Genomic DNA, 13,797 nt, shown 5'->3' on the forward strand with positions numbered 1-13,797 from the left:
AGCCTCGCCCAACTCGCCGCGTGGTCGCCTCTTCTCTCGCCAAAGCATTACTTGCAACCGCCCGCAGATGGTCTGATGAAGCTGCCGCTAATGGTATAGCACGCGCCCCATCCCACGTAGCATCTTCGAGCGTCATGCCCGCGAAGCGAAAGCGACTCGATCGATCATCAGGCGAAGGAGGCAGACCATCGCCGCACAATCCAAGCGACGCAGCTCTTGCGCTCCACGAACGAGACGACAGCATGAACCACATGAGCCAGGGGCAGGGCCAGGGCCAAGGCAGAGGTCGAGGCCGGGGAGGTCATCGGGGGGTCGACCGGAGAAACTCGTCGCGTGGCCAAAACGGTCGTGGTGGTCCTCACAACCACCAGCAGAACCAGAACCAATCGCAACCCCAAGCTCAAATGCCGAACCAAGCCCAAGCCCAGAACCAAAACCAGCCTCCCGCTTCGCGAAGGCCCAGCTCCTTCTCCTCTCAGCCGACACCGCAGCCCTCCCCAGCACCTCGAGGGGCGCCTAATCCCCCTCCAGTGGCCAAACCACCGCCGCCTGCCTTCTCGCGGCCTCCGCCTGCTTCACCTCCACCAACTAATGCACCTCCATCCGAACCTACACCAGAAACCGCCCCTCCTACAGGATCAAAGTATCACTATGATAATCTCACAGAGGAAAAGATCCGGTCATGGGCTGAACGAGGGCGAGAAGAGATTGTTCGGCATGGTGTGCAGTCGCGAGAAGACGTCGACATCACGGAACTGTCCAGCTTGTTCCAAGAGTTCATCTATGCGGTTGTCGAGAACAGGCTGGACGCCACAGATGCTGGAACATGTGTCAAGGAGATCTTGGGAGACGAGACGACAGAGGTTACTAAGGATTTCTACGTCGCTCCTCATACGCTGCTCCTCGATTCGCTGGCCATCGTCATGGATAACGAACCCGACTTATATCGCCCGGCTCTTCGCAACTTCCTGATGGCCACCGAAGTCTCTCCCGCGCTGATGCGACAAGTACTTGATGCGCCTATACTTCAGCAGCTTGGCCTCATCAGGGACACCTTTGCTAGACTTGGTGTCAGACAGGCGACAAACCTGCTATACCGCCAGGCAAACTATAACCTTTTGCGGGAGGAGACGGAAGGATACTCCAAGCTCGTCACAGAAATCTTCACCACCAGCAGCATACCGTCGCCCTCGCCGGATCTTGCAGAACAAACCTTTGAGAGGGTCAAGGCTCTGATTGGAACGTTTGACCTGGACGTTGGGCGAGTACTTGACGTCACTCTCGACGTTGCTGCCGCCGTCCTGATTAAGCAATTCAAGTTCTTCGTCAAGTTCCTGCGAATCAGTTCTTGGTGGCCGCGCTCGCATCTTATCCTCAGCTCTTCGGCCCCTGCCATCGGCGGCCTGCCAACCTGGGCTCAGCCGGATTATCCCCATTGGAACACGACCGCAGAAGACGAAGAGATCAATGCCCAGCACAGACTTGCCCGAGACGTTGCTTTCTGGGCCCGAGCACGGGAAGTGCATTTGGCAGCATTTTTCGAACTCGGAGGTCGGGAAGCATCCAACTTGACGGCCTATCGACCGAAGCTCGCCAACGGCAACTCGAGTGAACTACCCGCCGAGTTTGAGCAGCAATGGATCGAAGTCACCAAGACTCTTCCCCCACCAGGCAACAAGGTTGCCGCGCAGCTCCTGGGATTCAAGCTGCTTTTCTACTACAGCGATCTACGAGACCCGACCGATGTTCTCCCCGCCAACCTGCTCTACTTGGCGGCTCTCCTCATCAAAGTCGGCTTCATCTCTCTCATCGACCTCTACCCTCACCTTTCCCCTCCTGATGAACAGATGGAGCGCGTTCGCGAGGAGCAGATGAAGGTCCTCGAAAAGGAAGAGAGGGCATCGCGGGGCGGCCCTATGAATGCGCTGCTCATGGCCGGCGTTCTCCCCCAGGGCGACGACGATAACCCCGTGTCTTCCAACGTCCCCAGACGAGAACTACCGAAGAAGGTAGAACCCGAGCAGAAGCCAGCCTCCACAGACGCGGCCGAGGACAAGAAGCCTCTTCCGGAGCCCATGGAGCAGAAAGTCAGGCTACTCGACCAGCTTCTCACCATTGGCGCCATTCCAGAGTCATTGTTCATTCTCGGAAAATTCCCGTGGATTCCTGAGACGTTCCCAGACATCCTTTCCCGAATCCACCGCATATTACATGTCTCCATGGAAAAAGTCTTTAGCGACAGTCGCCCAAAGCCTGCTGGTGCTGCTGGCGCCGAATGTCCACCCAAGGAAATATTCTCTACGGACCAAACGGGTGTCGCCAAGGGAAGTGTCCGGCTCGTCAAGCCTCCGGTCAAAAAGATCTGGCGATGGCCCTATCCTGACAAGTTTGACACCAATGAAAGCCAGAATTATCGATTCTACTGGGACGAATGGGCTGATAACATCCCCGTTTGTCAAACCGTGGACGACATCTTTACCCTGTGCAACACTTTCCTCAACATCTCCGGCGTCAACATTGGCAAAGACGAAACTCTGCTCTCCAAGCTGGCCAGTATCGGAGCAAAAAGCTTGAGCGAGGACACCTCCGAGTCGAATTATGCTCGCTGGCATGACCTCCTGCGCAGACTCCTCGTGCCGGCTCTGAGCCACACCAAGGCCAACGTCGCAGTGGTCAACGCAGTTTGGGAGTTACTCCGCCGATACCCGCTGACAACACGATATTCGATATACGCGGAGTGGTTTGAGGGACAGATATCTCGTCTGCCCGCCATGCGATCAGCGTTTGCCCGTGCAACTGCAGAAACGCGGGGAACCATGAAGCGATTATCGCTCACCAACATCAGCGAGATGGCCAAGCAGCTGGCCAAGACCAGTTATTCCTCTCCTGGTGTCGTGTTCCGAGTGGCTTTCGAGCAGCTCGAGTCTTACCCCAACCTGATTGAAGGCTTTGTCGAATGCGCCAAATACTTTACCGACCTCTCCTACGATGTTCTGGTCTGGTCTCTGATGAACTCCCTTGGCAAGTCTCGAAGCCGCACTCAGGCCGACCATGCACTCACTACAAGCAAGTGGCTTCAGGCCCTTTCGAGATTCTCTGGCAAAATCTTCAAACGCTACTCGGCCATCAATCCTATTCCAGTTCTCCAATACGTCAATGACCAGCTCCAGCGCGGCAACTCCACTGATTTGATCATCTTGAAGGAGTTTGTCAACTCCATGGGCGGCATTGTCGACTCTGTGGACTTCAACGACGCCCAGATTCTGTCCATGGCTGGCGGAGAACGACTACGGCGTCAAACGCTGATTCGTGGTCAGGATAAACGCTTCGACAGCGTTAGGAGCTCGAAGCGACTCATCCAGGCACTCACAGACTCGAAACTTGCCGCCCGGCTACTCCTCAACCTCGCGCAGTATCGCCAGTCAGCGATATACAAGGTCCCCGAAGACGAAGCGCACATCAAGTACTTGTCGGCCCTGGTAGATGATTCTCATCAGATACTGGTGTTATATCTCGACTTCATCTGGAGCAACCTGGAGCCTTCAGCATTCGACGCTTTGGTCCCCTCAATCAATGAGCTGATCAGTTCTTATGGATTGGACACGAGCATCGCTTTCTTGATTGGACGACCCAGCCTTTCCCACCGATTGTTTCCTTGGGGTCAGAAAGAGGCAGAACCCGCCGCGAAAGACAACACTCAGTCTACGCAACCGGAAGCTACTGACAAGGAGGGAGATGTATCCATGAGCGATGAACCCAAGGATAAGTCGGGTGTGGTGGCTGCTTCCACAAACGATGAGCAGGTGGGAATTGAGAACCCTTCAACTGGCCCCCGTGCGGCAACTGATGCGAAACACAAGCAGAAACCTGACGATTCGACATTGACACTCGCGCCTCTGCAGCCCATTGTCGAGGTGCTGAAAGAGACCGTGCGACCCGAGGTCTGGCAAAAGGTCAACCCCGAACTCTATGCTGTCTTCTGGGCGCTGCAGCTCGGCGATTTGTATTGCCCTGAGGAAATGTACAAGGAAGAAAAAGACCGACTCGAGAGCGAAGGTCAAGCCATCCTCCGGGATCGATCGGACATGTCCCGCAGAGGCCAAGAGCGAAAGAATGAAAAGAGACAGGAACTCTTGAAACAGCAGCTCAGCCTCTCCATGGAGCTCAAGGAACACCGCCAGCGGAGAAACAAATGGATGGAGTGCCTAGCCGAGCAGGTCCAATCGCTATGTCCCGACCCCAAGGTCAAGCCCGATAGCCTTTCCGACACCCTGCTGGAGCAATGCTTCCTCCCAAGGGCCCTCTTGTCCCCGGCAGACGCCGAGTATACCTACAAGTTCATCATCATGCTGCATGAATCGAGAGCGCCCAACTTCAAGCTCATGTCCCTCTATGACCGACTCTTCAACGCCAACCGGCTGCGGTCTCTCATCTTTACCAGCTCTGTCAGGGAGGCTGAGTACCTCGGCCGTTTCATCAAGCTGATACTCCGAGACCTCTCCAGGTGGCACAAGAATGAGCCGACGGAGAAGGGCAGACCGAGCAAGGACCAGCCACGCCTGGGCGCGTACGACAAGGAAGGCAAGGGGCCTAGTGATCGGCCATATCTCGGATTCGCTGTCAGTCTCAAGGAGGACGGAGAACCGGATACTTTGATGGAGCATGCTCAGTTCAAAGATCTCCTGTTCCGCTGGCATAAGAACTTGAATACAGCGCTCAAGAGTTGCTTGGCTGGCACGGAGTGGATGCACATCAGGAACGCTCTGACCGTTCTCAAGGCTGTCTTGGATTACTTCCCTGCCATTGACTTCATGGCCACCCAGTTCACGGCACAGCTTCAAAAGATCAGCAAGCAAGAAGCCGCATCCAAGACAGCAGCTGAGAATGAGGAGGGCCACAGAGTGGACTTGTCTGTGGCAGCCCAAGGAGCCATGTCGGAGCTGCAAAAGCGAAAGTCGAAATGGGTTATGGTCCAGGCTTTCCGACCCAACGCAGTGAGTCCTCACCTTCTACATGGACAGCATGTGCAAGGCACAGAGACTAAAACTATCGACCCAAACAAGGCCGGCGCTCCTCAATCCGAAGCCGATAAACCGGCCGCATCGAATCTACGTGCCACGGCTACGGATTTTCAGCCACAGACCACGAGGTACTTCGACTCACTTCTCTCCATGAATTCATCTCCAACTAACAGCCAACTCATTAGATCACCTGCTAACAGACCACCCACGGCCGAAAGAGAGGATGGTGAGGTTCAAGATGGAAAAGCCCAGCCAGCTTCTGCCACGTCAAAGGACACCTTGCCTGTCAAGCCGTCCGGTCCTAAACGAGACGTCTCCATGTCTCGGGAAGATGGGCCTCCTCGCTCATCAACTCCCATGGGCGGTCAAGGCTCAGGCCCCCATGGCCCCAGAAATGACACTCGCCCCCACACTCTTCCCGATAGGCCAGCGCACAATCTTCCCACGCGGCCAGATGTTCCTATCCCAAGTCACTTCACCCCTGAACGTTTTCCGCAGAACCGAGGACATGACCGTCGCGACGTGAGGGACGGCAGAGACAGCCACAGGCTGCGTGATAGCCGAGATCCGCGAGAGTCATGGGAGAGTCGTGACCCTAGGGAGGGCAAAGACCATCGTGACACGAGGGATCCCCGTGAGTCCCGGGCTATGGAGGTGGATAGACCTGATCGCTCTCGCGAATACCTGGACCGCCGTGGAAACGACATGGCGCCTCGCGACGCTGGCTCGACGGACCTGCCGCCTCGCCCGAGACAACAGGAACGAGAGTGGATGCCAAGAGACTCCTGGGCAAACAGACCCCAGGACCGGTTGAGCGATATGCCTTCCCAGACGCCTTCGGCTCCTTCCGGCCCTGCTGATGCATCCGAGCCAGCCATGAACCCCCAGAGGGCGGCACTGTTTGCCCAGGATGACGGGGACCGGCCGCGACGAGGTCCGGAGCCGGAACGAGGAGCCCGCGGTCGACGACCCGGGCCGCAAGAGTCGATGGAGTCGATCAACCCTGAGCGCGCTGCATTGATTGATGACCGCGATGATGTTGCTGCGCACGGGCGGTTGAGAGACGACGGTCGAGAGAGAGGGCCTAGGGCGCAGTCTCCTCGGCGTAGTGGCGGACGATATGGGCACGAGCATGGACCGCCGTCTGGTCCCTACGAAGATCGACACGGGCATCCCTTCCAACAAGACGTTATGCGTCCTCCTACTGGAAGAACTGCCCGCGACCGCTCACCACCCGGCGGAGAGAGTTATCGCGGCAGTAAGGGGATGGAGCGCGACGCGGAGAGAGCACACATGGACAAGATGCGAGATGCCTCTTCTTCCTCTGCAGGCTTCCACAGATCAGCGCTCGGACAGGAGGTTGAGCACAGGCCGCCCTACCAAGATCAAAACTACGGGCGTCTCAACCCGGTGCCCTCTACTACTACTCCAGATATCCCTCTGGGTCCGCGGGGACGAGGCCGAGGCGCAACAAGAAACAACCCCCCGGGGCCGTCGCCCGTGATGCCGAACCGGCCCGACAGTCGATACGGAGTTTCCGAGGCGCCTCGACCACCCTCGCAAGAAAGGCATCCACCTTCAGGCCCTGCATCTGGGCGTGGTCGCCGTGGTTACGAGCCCGGCAGTAACAGCACTGGGCCAGCAGCTCCCTCCGGCGCTCCAGGTGGACCACATCCCGATAGAATGAGGAACTTTGGCGGCGGCGGCGCGCAGGAGAACCCGTCTGCTGGCCAAGGCGGCAGCACAGCGGCATCGGCTGGAGTGCACCCCGATCGACTTGCTCAGATGGGCGGTCCTGGATCCAACGCTCCGCCTCCGCCTCCTCCACCCCCGGGGCCTCCGCCATATGGGCATGGCAACGGACCTGTGCGCCACTCCATGTCCTCTGGCAACGCAGAGCGGCCGGGGCCTAGGTCGTCTGCAGGCTCTCTCCCGTTGGAGCCTGCTGTGCCTACTGGCCCCGCTTCTGCTGGCGACAGGTCGTCGAGATCGGGTGGTGGGAGAAGACAGCTGGCAGGCATCAACAACATGCTTCAGCAGGCTCAAGCGGCCATGCCGAATGAAGGACGCCCCAGCGGTCCTCGCGTCAACCCTCCCAGACAGATGCTCGGCCACTCAGACGCTCAAGTATTGGCGGGAGGAGACATGACGCCGTCTGCGCCGGACCGTCCAGATGCGCAGTGGCATGATTCTTCGGCCCGGAGCGGGCCCCCGCCGAACGGAGAAGATGGATCAGGACGTGGGGAGCACGACCGAAGCCGAAGAGATCGCGGTGACGGCCGGAACGACCGGTCCAAGCGGTCCTCGCGCCGAAGCAGCCGAGAGCGAGAGAGAGACGGCAAGGAACATGGCGAGCACCGGGATCGACGATCGGTGGCCGGTGGTGTGGAGGGCGCGGCCCGAGAGGATAGAGATGCTCGCAGGTTGGCCCGAGACGGCAGTTCTAGAGACGCACCAGCAGCGCCGAGCAGCGGCCGAGAGTCACGGCACAGAGGCGAGGGAGGAGGAATGGGAGCCCGGGGTGGGGACGAGCGCAGCGGCAACAGGACCAGCCGAGGAACGACGAGAGACGGAACACAACGCACGGAGGAGCAGCGGAGGGAGCATAGAGATGACCGAGGGCGCAAGAGAAGAGGCGAAGAAGCCGACGGAGCCTTGTCAAGCGATCGTGAGAAGCGAGCACGACGGTAATCCGGAGTCTGCGGAACGGAAGCGACAAACCAAACAGCAGATGGCTTGCTTGAAAAAGACTAGGTAGCCCGGAGAAGCCAGGGAGGTCAGACATTGTTGGTACGACCGGCCTTTGGATCAAGACTTTTGTTGTTGTCTTTTTGAGAGAGGATGGGAGCTTTCGCCCTTTTTTATTACCAACGCTGCGGTCGATTTCAGAAATTGTCAGATACGGAGCTACTACATGTTTCTTTAACGCTTGTCTTATTACAATCTATTCTTTGTCTTTTTCTACGACAGATACTACGCCGAATGGGATCGATTCAGCAAAGCATGATGCAACTCGCATCTGTCATCTTTTTCACCTCATACATACAACCTGCCTTTCCGGTCTTTTTTACCGTGAGAGAGGGGGAGAGTCAATATCGAACCTCGAACCAACCCGTGTATAAAATAAGTGTAACACTACTTCAACTTCCCGTGCAAAAAAACATGCGAATCAGAAACATAAAGAGGACAAAGGAAAGGGGGGGAAGCGGAAGAAGCGGAAGAAGCATCCTGACGACATTTGATGCGATTATTTGCGCCATGGTTTCTACGACTCTGTACTATTTTTGTTCTTTGATGAATAATGATGCCAACTATGTACGATATGTAAAAACAGAAGAAGGAAAAGTGGGAGCATAGGGGAAAGAAAAGTGAAGCTAGAACAGATGGGGTTTTTTGTATGAATAGGCATCTATCTATCGAGAGACCTTTGCGTTGGGGAAGAAGCATGTATTGCTGGATGGTTATGAAGTCTTGCCTACCCTGATTATGAGATTTGATGTGCACTCTCATGTTGTGTTTTCGCCTGGAGGAATCGAATTCCAAGTGATGACGACGTACGGAGTAAGATAAGGCTGCGGAAGCCAATAATGTGTGACTGCATCTGGCTGCTGTTTCTGTTGTTTGCATCTTACCTGACGTGGTACTGAGAGGGCGTATATATGAGGTTAGGTACCTAACGCGCGCCATGGGGGTTTCTGGTAATGGTTGACATTTCTCGTCATGGGTCCCTCAAGTCTCTCACCTGCTATATACACGATCATAGAGGCCAAACAGAATCATCAGAGCCTTGTTACTCGCCTAGATTCCATATTATAAGGGCCTATGCCGTGACCAGAAACAGCTGTGGCGGGTGGTGGTATGTACACTGGTAGGTGAGGAGGCATGAGTGTGGCTGTACGAAGGACGTGAAGACGGCTGACACAGGATCTGGAAAGTGACTTTGTCATCGGTGGCTGTGCTGCAAAATCGGAATAGTAAGACAATCTCGATAATAACTTACTGGTATTCACCTCACAAGGCAGTGATAGAAGGCTTGCTTCTCAGAGGGAGAGGCCTGATTAATGAATCCCTAACCCATTCGTAACGTTATAGATTGATCCAGCTGCGCGCCTATTCTGACGCAAAGAGACAAACATTGCCATCATCGTGCTTGTGCTTGCCGCCGTGATAGGACAAGAAAGGGAGCAGGGCAAACAAAGGTGGGGGAGTGTGCATGTGAAAGAAAGAAGTGTGTCAGATTGTGGCTTCACGCAAGGGAAGCCAAAAGAGCATCTTGGCAGCAGTTGATGCAAGATTGCCGATTTTCCGAGCGGGAGGAAGGGCGGGGTTTGATGCCATTTATATTCTTGAAGGAGTGTGCGTGAGTAATACGTGTATTCTGGGGATCTTTGACGAGATTTTGGAGGCATATTGTACTTGTACAGACACGTTTGTGAGTGGTGGTGGATGGATGGCTGTATCTGTATGAACCAGAAGAGGTTGATTAGCTGAGCGGATGTGCTCGGTAGTAGTAGTAGGCATGTACAAGGTTATGTCGTATTACATATTAAAGCATCTGGTAATGATTATTTGGGATTTGTGAATGGAGATTAGGATTTGATTTGCCTGATCAATGCGGGCAACCCGGGATTCGGGGTCGGGGATGCTACGCGAAACTTGCCATGTTGGAAAGGGTCCTGGGGGTCCCAAGAAGAGCGCACTCTTAATTTTCTGCGGAGAATAATTTGACTGCTTATTGCCAGGTTTTCTTGCGCCGTTTGCTTGGGGTTGCGTTCGGAACATTCCATGGCATTCATTCTTTGTTGTTTTTGCTTTGTGGTGCTTGGTATGAGATGACTTACTCAGGTAGTAGAAGAAAGCCGCGGTAAAAGGCAACGAACAGAGAGGGGCGTGTGCTTAAGAGCCCATTCGAAGAAACTCGTACCGAATACAAAAAGGCAAAGGAACAAGGTTGAAAAAAACCCACAGTGACGTGACGCCGTTTGCGCATCGTTATTGAAGGGCAGCCCCTGAAAGGGAGTCTCGGGTGCAGAGTTATAGTACAGGTATGCAGTCTGGTACTTGTTATAGGGGGCTGCGGCATGACGATGGGCGTGAGGGAGCACGAGGTAACTTGTACTTTTTGTGTTCGAATTGCAGGTTCTGCTGTGGATGGGGGATCTGCAGAGGAGCGGGATGGGCTGGGTTTTGGAGGTGTTGATCGATATTCTAATTCTAATCATGGAACAGACAGTATGAGTAAGAAGGAAGTTTTGAGGGCATCGTCAGTGAGTGAGAGAATGAATGCAGGCAGGCGAAAAGGTCGAAATGAGGTGCATCTCATGACGCGCGTTGCTGGGCTTGGCGTTCCATACCTTAATAACAGAGTGCGTGGTCTTCCATGTCCATTCCGTTGGGACTGTTTGTCCGCACTCCGATCTCCGGGGTCCGGGTTTGGCAGAGAGAAGCAGAGCGGGAGGGAGGCCGCCTCCTTCATGAACATGAATACATACATACCTACTAGTACATGCATGGCGATAGGCGAGAAGACGCTCAAACGGTAGTGTTACAGAAGGCCGTAGCCTCTACGAGAGCCGTGAAACGAGGCGTTGATTGGGGGAGAGCGGGCGGAAAGCAAGACTCAGCCTCCCCCTGCCACACAATCGCCAAGCGGCTAATGGCTACGTTAGCCGTCGATGTGAAACGGCCCTCTGTAAGGTAGATGTAGTCGCAAGAGGCTTGACGAGCCCTACGAGAGCATCTGCCGTTAAAGGATCAATGATGCTCTCTTTGAAAGTAAGTGCATGTGTCTTCAAGCTTACCTTGCAGTAATACGTGCATTGGATCAAGGCTGAGATGGGCAGCAAGATGCGGAAGGACACAATTTACGTAGCACCAGCTTGAATTCCACGAGTGAGGTCTGGTGCATCACATGGAAGCACAGCAGAGCCCCGTCCCATGCCCTGAGTTATAGGCACCATCCCGCCAAAGCCACCCGCTAAACGGCCCTCCCAGCGGCTATCCAAAGCCCCCGACGCCCCGACTTGAAGCACCCGACTAGACCTCAGGTCATCTTTACTCTGCTCACCCCCCTGGTCGGCATCCCGACGTTTTAACTCTTTTCCTCATTTTCACTTTCTCTTCTCTCCCGGATCCCTGCCCGCACTTTGTTCTGCTTGCATTCTTATTTCTCTAGGCCAGTCGATCGCTCTCGTTGCCCGTCTTTACCCACTCGCGACATTCCTTTCCGTTCCCTTTTTTCCCTCTTCCTCTTGTTTCCTTTTCGCCTTCGCCCTTCCACTCGCTTCATCCTTCTTCATCCTCTGCTTCTGTTCTGCCAGGGGACCGCCACAAACGACCTTCCGTACGAGGCATCACATCACGGGCTGGCGTCGTTCCCAATACGAACAAAATTCTCGACCCAGGCTGGATCCGACCGAATCGACCCAAGCCAAGCCAAGCCCCGGGGTTTCCGCGACCGAGAAGGGAGGAGCTGCGTTCGAGACGCACAGGGAGGAGGAGAGAGAGAGAGAGAGAGAGCATTTGCGGCCGACGACTCACAGCTGCGCCCCTTGTTCCCACGACGGCCGACGACAACCATCACATCACACCTCTGAATCCAAGAGTCGTCGCTCGCAACGCCGCTGGACGCCCGCCGCCGAGCGAAAAACGATCCATCGAGACGACAGGTTGACTCTGCGCGCAACGTCGCTGGCCACAGAGCTGGCTATTGCCCCCCCTCGGAGGGCTCCTAACCGAACCGCGACCGATCGAGCCCTGACGCCAAACCGCCAACATGATGAATCTCACGTGCAACTCGACGTTGGAGGAAATGAGGAGTATGTCTCTCTTGCGCCGCCATGCGTCTTCCGTCGTCCCTCCACCTCTGCCCGGATCATTTGCACAAAGGCTAATGCTCCAGCAGTCTCTCCGGGATCCGAGATCAAGATCGCCGGGCCTCTCAACTTCCACGACCTCGCCCGCGTCATATCCGCCGGCTGCACCCTCATCGCCGTGGTGCTGAGTCTGTATCTCATCTTCATGCACGCCACCCACTACACACAGCCCAAGGAGCAGCGACAGTGAGCAATACCGAAGCGTCTTGACGCGAGAGAGAGAACCACGGCCGGCTAACCTCGACGACAGCATCATCCGCATCCTCTTCATGGTCCCCGTCTACGCCATCTCCTCGTACATGCAGCTGCAGTGGTACTGGCGCGCCACCTACTTCTCCGTCATCTCCGACTGCTACGAGGCCTTTGCTATCGCCTCCTTCTTCGGCCTGATATGCCATTACTGCGCGCCCGACCTGCACACGCAAAAGGAGTTCTTCCGAGGCCTGCGCCCGGTCCATCCCTGGGTCATGCCCATCAACTGGTTCGCCAAGTGCTGCGGCGGTGACCGAGGCCCGTGGCGCACCCCCAAGAGCGGCCTCACCTGGTTCAACATCATCTGGATCGGCGTCTACCAGTACTGCTTCATCCGCGTTGCCATGACCGTGACGGCCGTGCTGACCGAGCACTATGGCCGCTACTGCGAGAGCTCCAACTCTCCCATTTTCGCTCACATCTGGGTAAGCAACCGGCGTTTTGTCTTTCAACAGTTGCTAGCACACACAAACTACTGCAGTCATCTTTGAAAATAGTTGATAGCACACGAGCTATATCAATACCTTGGATGCAGCTGACATGATTTAGGTCCTCGTCATCAACGCCCTTTCCGTCACCGTCGCCATGTACTGCCTCATCCAGTTCTACATCCAGCTCGCCAAGCCCCTGGCCGAGCACAAGCTGTTCCTCAAGATCCTCGCCATCAAGCTCGTCGTCTTCCTGTCCTTCTGGCAGGCCTCGGCCATTTCCGTCGGCACGTCGACGCTGAAAATCGTCAAGCCCGGCGAAGTCCTCGCCTATCCGGATCTCAAGGTGGGCGTCCCGGCCCTACTGCTGTGCGTGGAAATGGCCATCTTTTCCATGCTGCACATCTGGGCCTTTCCCTACCAAGTCTACCGCCGCGGCGCCGCCTCGTCCTTCTACCCGAGCCCCGACGCGTCCAAGGGCACCATTGGCCTGGAGAAGCCCGTTCTGCCCAACCGCGGCGGCTTCCTCGGCCTGCGGGCCCTGTGGGATGCCATGAACCTGTGGGACCTGGTCAAGGCCTTTGTCCGCGGCATGCGCTGGCTCTTCTGCGGCATCAAGAGGCGCAAGGAGGACGTCAGCTACAAGCTGGGCACCGCCAACGAGGAGGCGCTGAGCCTGAGCAACCTGCACGAGCCCAAGCCCGGCCAGGACGCATACAACCCCGCGTTCGAGGACCCGACGGCCACCGCGTATCACGGCGTTGGCGGAGGCGGCGTCATGTCCCCGATTGGCGACGAGAGAGTCGGCCTGATCTACAACGCCCAGCCCAACCCCGACTCGAGCATGGGCGCGTCACCGCCGTCAGCGTACGGCCAGAGCCATCTACAACACGCGCAAGCATATTCATACGACCCGCCTCCCTATGGCGGCGCCGCACACGCGCAGTCACCCTACCACTCATACGATCAGTCGCCCCCACAACGACCAGCGCGGCCGTCCGAGCCGTACGGACAGGGAGATTGGAGACAAGGTTGAAGAAATTAAAACGAAAAAAATCCGAAAGAGATGATTTCTGTCCAAGCATAAGAATAGAAAAAGGAGGATGAAGTCTTCGTTTCATTACTACAATCACGACGGCTGTCTTGTTTACGATACCAACGGTAGGGAGGGCGTACAGGTGGCTGATGGTTTTTTTTTTTTTTCCTTTTTTTTTTTTTTGT

The 13,797-nt window shown here is 55.9% G+C and overlaps 2 protein-coding genes across 2 annotated transcripts; both read left to right on the forward strand.

The window, feature by feature from the left end:
- Nucleotides 1-242: 242 nt before the first annotated feature.
- Nucleotides 243-7,982, forward strand: BBK36DRAFT_1135925 (hypothetical protein; the record flags this gene model as incomplete). The annotated part of the gene is made up of 13 exons (XM_024892804.1): nucleotides 243-3,803; nucleotides 3,864-4,994; nucleotides 5,064-5,149; nucleotides 5,207-5,247; nucleotides 5,278-5,319; nucleotides 5,353-5,477; nucleotides 5,520-5,788; nucleotides 5,819-6,059; nucleotides 6,099-6,168; nucleotides 6,208-6,279; nucleotides 6,310-6,420; nucleotides 6,454-7,824; nucleotides 7,860-7,982. The coding sequence occupies 12 exons, from the start codon at nucleotides 243-245 to the stop codon at nucleotides 7,710-7,712; spliced, it is 7,008 nt and encodes a 2,335-aa protein (XP_024748119.1). The 3' UTR covers nucleotides 7,713-7,824; nucleotides 7,860-7,982.
- Nucleotides 7,983-11,796: 3,814 nt separating this feature from the next.
- On the forward strand, nucleotides 11,797-13,612 carry BBK36DRAFT_1123396 (DUF300-domain-containing protein; the record flags this gene model as incomplete). Its single annotated transcript, XM_024891048.1, has 4 exons — nucleotides 11,797-11,839; nucleotides 11,926-12,082; nucleotides 12,147-12,573; nucleotides 12,698-13,612. The coding sequence occupies 4 exons, from the start codon at nucleotides 11,797-11,799 to the stop codon at nucleotides 13,610-13,612; spliced, it is 1,542 nt and encodes a 513-aa protein (XP_024748120.1).
- Nucleotides 13,613-13,797: the final 185 nt, after the last annotated feature.

Source organism: Trichoderma citrinoviride, assembly GCF_003025115.1.
Source record: "Trichoderma citrinoviride strain TUCIM 6016 unplaced genomic scaffold BBK36scaffold_10, whole genome shotgun sequence".
Classification (NCBI taxonomy): domain Eukaryota; kingdom Fungi; phylum Ascomycota; class Sordariomycetes; order Hypocreales; family Hypocreaceae; genus Trichoderma; species Trichoderma citrinoviride.